At 44.4% G+C, this 9,552-nt stretch overlaps 1 protein-coding gene across 1 annotated transcript; it reads left to right on the forward strand.

Annotated features, from left to right (window-relative positions):
* Positions 1-520: 520 nt before the first annotated feature.
* Positions 521-9,480, forward strand: LOC104508650 (histone deacetylase complex subunit SAP130; the record flags this gene model as incomplete). Its single annotated transcript, XM_010150356.1, has 11 exons — positions 521-751; positions 1,267-1,425; positions 2,546-2,657; positions 4,118-4,242; positions 5,108-5,232; positions 5,807-5,957; positions 6,163-6,253; positions 6,542-6,646; positions 7,192-7,333; positions 7,575-7,696; positions 9,178-9,480. Coding segments are annotated over exons 1-11 (1,546 nt in total), but the record flags the coding sequence as incomplete, so codon positions are not given.
* Positions 9,481-9,552: the final 72 nt, after the last annotated feature.

Consider the following 9,552-nt stretch of genomic DNA (forward strand, 5'->3'; position numbering starts at 1 on the left):
GATGGGTGGGTGCGGGAGCACTACATGTAGCTGAAAACAGGGTGGGAGTACCTGTCTGGATGCTGCCGTGGTGATGGGGGGAGCAGCTTCGTTTTCAGGAGGGTTCATACTTGATTTTCAGCTTGACATCCAGACATGTAATGCATTAAATTAAGACTTTTTAATATTGCCCATTTGATGTGGGAATTTATGGCAGTTACTTAGATAATTATGTATTTTTCACTTGAGAGTAAAACTAGTCAGCCTTCCTTTGAAGAAGGTGTTTGGATAGACTTCTCAGAGGTGACCCCAGGTTGCCCAGCATTACAAGGCGCTTCAGTTCTGAAGGGGAACCAGCTGAAGCAGAGCCAGAGTTCCTAGAGTTTTCATCATTGGAATACGCTTAATTGCAAGGGTGCATTTCTTTTGTTTAGGTTGTTTCTGACATCACATCTCTGACCTGGTGGTGAACAGTGCAAACTTGTTAACCTTTTTAACCTTTTTCCTCAGAGTTCCTATTTTCTTTTTTTTGCTAGTGAGTGATGAATCTAGCCGCGACTCGGAAGTTGCTCCCAGGGAGCACATCGGCCCTGGCGGCTCTATACAACCTCGAGAAGAAAAGCAGGAACCGGTGGTGGTTCGGCCATATCCACAGGTTCAGATGTTGACACAGCACCACCCTGTCCAGTCTGGTGCCCCAGTGACAGTGACAGCACCACCAGCGCACTTGACTCCTGCTGTGCCGCTCTCCTTTTCCGACGGACTTATGAAGGTAATGAGGGGGGTCACCATTCATAGGGGAAAAGATCCAATCTATATTGCAAGTTAGTGTGTTGAGCAAAAATGAATTACACTGAAAAACTCTGCTTTTGTCTCTGAAGTCATCACAGCATTATTTTTGAGAGGGGAGTTATGTGTTTATCTCTTAAGAGAAAAGTGATTTCAATAATTTTCTGAAGTCTTCCCTTTTGTCTGCAGGAGGAGATGAAAATATCAAATTAACTGTTAACGCCCAGTGTCTGTAGGGGAATACCATAGCCCTTACAGATTCCACTTCTGACTCATGCTGTATGTTGAAAGCTGCATATTTCCAATACAGTCCTGGTCCTGAATTGAAATGGAATGGCTCTAAATAACCAATGTGTTTCCTTTTCAAATACTTAACCATACTTGTCCTTGCACAAAGCTGACTTTCTTTCCAGGCTTTGACTCCCATGAAATGATTTCTGCTTCCATATTGAGCTCTCCTTTGGAGTTGCCAACGTTTCTGTCCTGTATTTCTTGCAGCCTCCTCTGAAGCCCACCATGCCCAGCCGGCCCATTGCTCCTGCTCCACCCTCTACTCTCTCAGCTCCCACAAAGGTTCCTGGGCAAGTTACTGTGACCATGGAAAGCAACATACCACAGGCTCCAACAATTCCTGTGGCAACAATCAGTGGGCAACAGGTCTGGTTTTCATATGTTCCAGCTCGCACATGCTCAGAACAATACTGATATCGGTGCAACTGAGGTGGGCTCTTGCTGCAGGAGGGAAGGTGGAGAGAGCAGGCTTCCTCATTCAGTGGTCACCAGTCGTTGGATCAGTTCTGCCTGGAGCATTAGATCTCAGTCTCAGTTATCACTAGCTCTTTAAAAAGCTGCCAATCTGTTGTGGTCACCCAATTGATGTAGCACAGGGAGACTGTGATAGCTGAAACTTATCCAAAAGCTGCTGTGCAGCTGAGTCTTTCCTTGAAAGCTCCTGCTGTTTCACTATCACTTGGAGAGTTTCCAGTGCAGACAGACTGCTGGAGTTCATCACTGTTGTGCTCTTTAGCTCTCCTGGGAGCAGATCAGAAGAAACCAGTGAACGGTTTCTGGTTTTGCAGTGTATTCTTATTAAAGCACCGGTGACAAAATTGGGGTGGTGGTGGTAGTGTGTGTAGATAATTCTTTGTAACTTTTTTCCCTTTAAGTTTGACTGCAGAGCCACTTTGTGATTTGCAACTTGCTTGCCAGAGCAATCCTTGCCAAACCTCCGAAGTCTCAGGGCTTTTATGTGAAGTACCTTTATGTGGATTTGAGTTAGGCTGGCTAAGGATGTGCAGCAGTTTCAGTGGATTTTTATCTTCATGAATATCCTTGAAGTCTAGCATTATTAGAAAACAGAATTAATTTGTTGCAGCATTTGCCAAGTTCCCATTATTCTCTTGACTTTACTGGACAGTTGGTATGAATCTATGCACTAAAAGTCACTGATGGCAGAAGGGCCATCTTACTGGTTGATATGTGGGTGACTGCTGGCTGGCTGTCACCCACGTGCCAACCAGAAGAATAGATAAGTGAAAGAAATAAATGTTTACATGTGGCACAAACAATGTCAGCAGGTACTGTAACTCTGTCCTGTGGAAACACCTGCCTCTTTCTTCACTCATCTTGTGATGCACGCAACCATTCTACACCAAGTATTTCTATGAAATCTCTTCTCTGCCTTTGTGACTTCCATATGGCAATGCTGTTAGTGTGGCCATTAATTCTTGTCAACACCTGGTTTATGTTGGGTTTTGTTATTTCTTTAACTGTGCAGGGGCATCCTAGTAACTTGCATCATATCATGGCTACCAACGTGCAGATGTCTATCATCAGAAGTAGTGCTCCTGGGCCTCCACTACACATTGGAGCTTCTCACCTGCCCCGAGGTAAAGATCTTGCTGTGCAGTCCCTGCCTTCTGTTCCCAGCCTCTCAGGGGAGGCGCATCTAGCCTTCACCTCTGGAAATGCTCCTTGCTGCCAACGCAGCTAATGCCAGCTGTTTGAACTGCTAGCATACATAGGTGACTGCTGGCCTTGTAAGCGTTATGTTGCCTTCAGCCATTCAGGGCAGGACTGTGTGACAGTGTTTAAAATGCTGGCAGTTACCAGCACGTCTGTTGTTGTAGTTCTGTGCTGTTGGAATAGTGAATACTTCCAAGAAAAAATATGCACTGGTATAGACTGACCTGTCCAGCAAACTGTCTTGTACGGTCCTGTGACAAGCGTCGTTGGCCTGTCACGGTGGCATCTGAACAGTTGAGGCATATTCTTGTGCCCACCTGTCACAGGATCACTCGTGGTTTTGTGCCCACTGACATACCGTATCGCATGCATTTGCATTTATCCTCGAGTTAAATGCTGGTGCAAACTACAGGCTCCTGTCTCCCAGGATTTTGGTTGCTATGGTTTACAAAACAGGTGGTCAGCCCCTTAAAAGGAGCCCTGTGATCAGTACAGTCTGTCTGATCGCTGACTGCAGTTTTGGGTTGGATTTCCAGTTCAACTTTAGACTGTACTATTTATATTTTTATTTCTTTTCATATTTTTGTTATTTGGTCACTAAAGAAAAATAAATTGACACGAGCAAAGACTTAATCCTCTTTTGTTAGAGTAGGTGGAAGGACTGTGCAGTTTTACTTGTAGCTGAAGTACAATGTAGTTTTGTTCACTTGATTTTGTAGGGCAGCTGCCACAAACTTCGTGTTGTCACTTGATGCATCTTTTCTTTCTTCCTGCTTTTATTCTTTGGTTTTGAATATTAACTTTCAAGGTAATAATTTTAATTTCTATTAGGTGCATCCACAGGAGCTATGCAGTCTAGTTCATCAAATGATTTCAAGGCTATATGCCTTTGACAGCAATTTCTTTTGATCAGGAGACAGACAACAGTAGACAAATTAACCAAAGCCCCATGCTGTTGGAGCTTTAAAAGCTGGTTGGGGTTGTTTTGTTTTGTTTTTCTTCATCTCTTCATCAGGTACAGGGAGATTATTGTTGGTACTGGGTGACTTGTTTACACATTAGCCCAGTAATCAAACTGTTTGAAGTATTTCTACTGATTTCCATAGCTTGGCCTAGAAAAATACTGCAATAAGGTTATAGGGGAAAAATATGTATCAATAAAGCAAATTAATTTCAAATAATACTTCCCCTTCCCCACATACTTTGTGAACCTTACGTATATTTGTTGCAAACTGTACTCTTGAACCGATGTCATCTGAACTGACGCACATACACTGTACATTCAAGCTGAAATACGCACCAACTAACATCAGACTCTGCCTCTGCGACCTTAACGGAGCCCTTTGGGTGCACAGTACTCTAACATGCTTGGTTTGTTTCCCAGGTGCAGCGGCTGCTGCAGTGATGTCCAGTTCTAAAGTAACTACAGTCCTGAGACCAGCTTCGCAGTTGCCAAACGCAGCTACCGCTCAGCCAGCAGTTCAGCACATCATTCATCAGCCAATCCAGGCAGGTAGCACCCGGGCAGCTCTGCAGAACACTGACCACCGCCTCCAAATTCTTCCTGGCACTGACCTGTAGTATATAACCCAAAATTGCCTATTTACTAGGCTGTCAGCTCTCCTCCAGTTCTGTTTCTGGGGTACCAGTTTCTGATGGCAAGCAGTGAAATAGTTGCATTAGTCCTGTGGTTTTGTTTCCTTGTAGACTTGGTGTCAGGAATTGGGTTTCTAGCTGACTCCAAAGTACTTAGAAACTGGGAAGAGGATTTAGTTCAGATATACATGCGTTTTAAAGTCTGAAAAGTCTGATGTGAAGTGCTGGTGTTAATTTATTCTTAAATACATTTATTGGCATAGAGTTTAAAATATCTCATTTTAAATGGTTCTGTGTCTCTCAGCTTATATATACATATAGGGAGAAGAGTGTAGGTACCATCTCCCTACAACAGAGTTGTACTGAACAAAGTTCAGTGTTGGGATCGAGGGTTAAACGTCTTTACTTTGCGCTCTCTGTTAGGATCCCAATGTCATCACCTCTGACTTCCTGCATACACTTGGATCAGGGTTTGGTGGTGGTTTTTTTTTTTGTTCTGAAGGGAACTGGCCTTTGGGTTTTTTTCCTAAAGATTTTCAAAGGATCCAGTTTTGTTAACTTTGTTGGTGACTGATTCCTATGACATACATACTTTGAAAACCTGGACAGATCTGCTTAGGAGCTTACAGATCAATTCGGAGAGACTGAAAATGTCTTAGAATGCCAAAACTTATCACTGAGATGTAGGAAACCCAGTTTTAACCAAGTAATTTTTAGTTACTGTCTAAACAGCAGAATTTATTTTATGAATGTGTCTCTTTTTGACTCGTTTTTATAGTCTCGTCCTCCTGTGACAACTTCAAGCACTATTCCTCCTGCTGTGGTGGCAACCGTCTCAGCCACAAGAGCCCAGTCCCCTGTTATAACTACAACAGCAGCACATGCTACGGAATCAACCCTCAGGTAAAGACACTTTGAAACCTACAGTGCTCTGACTTCACGGGGGCTGCAGGAAAGAGAAAAGCGTGTTAATCATCCAGTTCTGATAATCCTCTAGATCTGGGATGATGTAATGCTTGCACCGTGCAAGTGCTTTTGGTTCTATGAGTAAAAATTACTCTTAGTGTGAATTGTGGCTCTGTGTTCTGAGAAGGAAAGAGCTTAACGAATCAGCTGGGAAGTCCTGCTTCCTGGAAAGCAGAGTTTCTGTTGTAGAACTTGTGGCTGAGTCAGCCCATCTTTTTTCATGAAGGCACAGTGAAAAAATGACACAGGAATGTTGAAAAGCATCCCTGACAGAAAATCTTTCTGTGAACAGGTAGGAGTTAGTGGTACGTTTGCCCTCCCAGCTGGGTGCGTAGGGGAGATGAGGACAGAACAAGGTGGTTGAAATTTCTTACTCGGCTTTAGTCTGTACTTGGTAGCAGTGCTGCCTTTGCAGAAGAGGAGACCAAGGCCTGATCTGTGTCCCTGTGTTTTGTTTTTTGGATTTAGTATCCACAGAGTTGCCTTCATGATTATTTTTCTTTCTCTTCAGTCGACCCACCCTCTCTATCCAGCAGCACCCGCCTTCTGCAGCTATTAGTATTCAGCGGCCTGCGCAGCCGAGGGATACAGCTACTCGGATTACACTACCCTCTCACCCAGCTATAGGAACACAGAAGCCACAGCTCCACACCATGGCTCAGGTAAATGGCAGGAAGAAAAAACACCTCTTACTGCTTCTAGATGTCGGTTTTATTTGTATGTTGAGGGCTAAGATTAAATTTGGGAAAAGAGTTAGTATTAGGTGAGAAATTCATGTTCTTTACAGTCTGTGCAGCATAATTCCATACTAAGTAAATATTTAAAATGTCCTAGTCCTGACTTGAAGGTTTTCTTTTCTGTTCATAGAAAACCATTTTCAGTACTGGTACTCCAGTGGCAGCAGCAACAGTGGCACCTATTTTGGCAACGAATACCATTGCTTCAGCGACCACAGCTGGTGAGTATTTTTAAAGCCACTGTGGGAGAGATGTGGGGTGTGCTTTTGTTGTTGCTTTTTTGTTGCTTCACCTCCTTGAAGATGGAACCTGATTACTTTTGAGGAGTTCTTGATTTGTGGAAAAGATTGCATTTGGAAGTGCACGAGCAGGGTTCAGGAGAGAAATTGCTGGGCTCTTCAGGGAGGTTGTGTGGGTTGGGGCTTTTGCCCTCTTTATTTGGATATCGATAGACTGGTGTGACAGGCCTCTGTAGAAGAATCTTGTATGTTTGTTTTCTTTTTCTTTAGGTTCTGTGTCTCACACCCAAGCGCCTACAAGCACCATTGTCACCATGACAATGCCCTCCCATTCTTCCCATGCTACAGCTGTCACGACCTCAAACATCCCAGTCGGTGAGTGATTTCAGTTTTGAGTTTAACTGGTGCCTCGATGTTTCTGATTGCCCTAGCAGTGTTTGTGCGTACTAGCAAATGAAGGAGGGGAAGAAAATCCGTTCAGGCTGGGAGAAACCAATTGACAGGTCTGCTGTGGCATAGCTTTTTTGATGCCAGGAAGAAATAGATGTTCTAAGAGGAGTAAGTAATAAAATGGCTCATTAACTTACTCAAGTGAATTTTTAGACTTTGGTCCTTTTGGCATTTCAGAACCTGCACTGTGTGTACTAGAAGTTGTAACTGATTGGTGATAGAATATGGCTTTTGTAGATGATTTTGTAAGTTCCTTCATGTGCTTCTCGAGGCGTTAGTTGTAGCCTAGTTGAGTTTGATTGGTGTGATCATTTGGAGGTAAACCACTAAGGTCTAAAGGTAGGAATGTCATTTTGCCTGGCTGTGGAATCTGCCCGAGACGTTTCCTACACAACTACATTAGTAGCCTTTGCAGTGTCTGCCAACTTTTCCTGTGACTGTGAACTGATTACAGCTTTGTCTTTATGCAGCTAAAGTGGTTCCTCAGCAAATCACACATACTTCTCCCCGGATCCAGTCCGATTACACAGCAGAGAGGAGTAACCTCATACCCCTCTCTAGTCACCGGGCGTCTCCAAACCCAGTAGCAATGGAAACCAGAAATGATAACAGGTGGGGAAATAACAGCTCTGGGAATGAGAATGTGTGTGAGTAGGTCTTGAGTGACTTGTTACTTTCTGATACGCTGGAAACAGTGTGTTTCAAAACTGGGGGTGGGGGGAGTGGGATTTGATACTGTTGAATTAATCATGATAGCAGAGGTTACAAAACCCAGGGCACATCCCAAAGGCAGGAGTTGAAGACGAACTGTTGAAACGTGGTGTGTAACACTTGCTCTCTTTAATGTCTGTAGGCAGTCGGTGCCTGTCCAGTTCCAGTATTTCTTACCAACGTACCCGCCCTCTGCCTACCCTTTGACTGCGCACACCTATACCCCCATCACCAGCTCAGTGTCCACCATTCGCCAGTATCCAGGTGAGGCAAGCTGGCTTGGGTGCTGCGTTCCGTCGTTGGCTTGTGTACGAGCTCCAGTGGTGTGGGAAGCTGAGGCTTTTTTATTTGATTCTATGTGTCACAAAAAGTCTTTGACGACTTGTTGGCCAAGGGGAAAACTCATGGACAAGGGGTACTGAACTGCTTCAGAGGTACTAAGCACAGCTAATAACTGCTGAGAAATCTGTTTCACATTTCATATCCAGGGATTTGTGTCTCTTGAGTAATAGTTTTTGATTCTACAAATCAAAACAGTTCAGCCCTTTCACACTAAACCAGCTCTTTGCATCTTCATTGCCTGGTGTTCTGACAAGCCCATTTTAACCTCTTTCCACATGAATGTACAGTTTGAGAGAGAAACCTGAACCAAAAATAGAAAAAAAAGCTGCATTGCACACCTTTGATAGTGTTATTTTTTAAAAAATGGGGCAATTAACATGTTTGAACTGTTGCAGGAACTTAGAGAAGTCAAAAATTACATGTAATGTGAGCCCATGTAGTCAACCCAAACTTAGGTCATTTTCTGTGACAAAACTTGCAGCATTTTTACTTTACCAAGGGGTTTAGGGCTGTTCTCTATAAGGTGGTAATCTCCACAGTCCAAACCCTAGGAATTAGGATTTTCATGACATATCTGTGTCTGCTGGCAGCATGTTACGACTGAGCGGCGTAGAGGGAATTTGGAAGGACTTGGAGGTGGCAAAGCCCATTTGCTGAATGGGAAATTATGCATGGGCGATTGTTACTGGGGCCTGTTCTTTCTGTCGTTGAAATTCCAGGGAAAAGTTGCAAGCCCTGACTATGTCGTGTCAGGATATGAGGTGGGCTTTGGGATAATTAAATGACTCAAAAGGACAGGACAAAGGGTAATGGTTTTAAACTACAAGAGGGTAGATTCAGGCTAGATATAAGGAAGAATTTTTTACCATGGGGGTGGTGAAACACTGGCACAGATTGCCCAGAGAGGTGGTAGATGCCCCATCTCTGGAGACATTCAAGGTCAGGTTGGACAGGCGTTTAGGAATCAATGTGCCATACTTTATACAGAAGCCATTTTCAGGGACCTCGTGCTGGATTTTAAGCAGGGAAAACGCCACGTGTTGGTGCTTAAAAGCTTTGTAAAATAAGATAGTGAGCCAAAATAATGCACAGATCTCTGAGACTGGAAGCTTGGTACAGAAGGGTAATTTGAGCTTAACTTTGAAAGTAGGGTTAAACTTGATCTTTTCTCTCCTGTTGCCATTTGAAATAGGAAATTGAATGGAAGTAAACAGTACTGTTTTGTTCTTCTGGCAGACACTCTGGCCTCTCTACTCTCAAATTTACTACGGCTCCAAGCAGGCTGGGAAATTAATTTTTCAAAGCAAAATAGTCTTTGGAAAGTAAATACTTGAGGGAGAGGTGCTGAGGGAGGAGCAGCAGCGACCCACTGGCTAGACCTGACAGGGTGTCTGTGTTTCCAGTTTCAGCCCAGGCACCCAACTCGGCCATCACGGCTCAGACCGGCGTGGGAGTGGCCTCCACTGTCCACCTCAACCCCATGCAGCTGATGACCGTAGATGCCTCTCATGCCCGTCACATCCAGGGCATCCAGCCGGCACCCATCAGTGCCCAGGGCATCCAGCCGGCACCCATCAGTGCCCAGGGCATCCAGCCAGCACCAATTGGGACACAAGGACTGCACCCCGCTGCGCCGATTGGCACGCAGGGACTGCAGCCAGCACCAATCAACGCTCAGCAGCCACAAGCCGACACCAAGACCTCAGGTAAGAGCAACCAGCAAAGTCCATGCTTGGGCCAAGGCAGAACATCCGAGCTGCTGTCCTATCATAGAATCA

Source organism: Eurypyga helias, unplaced genomic scaffold (genome assembly GCF_000690775.1).
Source record: "Eurypyga helias isolate BGI_N326 unplaced genomic scaffold, ASM69077v1 scaffold39670, whole genome shotgun sequence".
NCBI classification, from domain to species: domain Eukaryota; kingdom Metazoa; phylum Chordata; class Aves; order Eurypygiformes; family Eurypygidae; genus Eurypyga; species Eurypyga helias.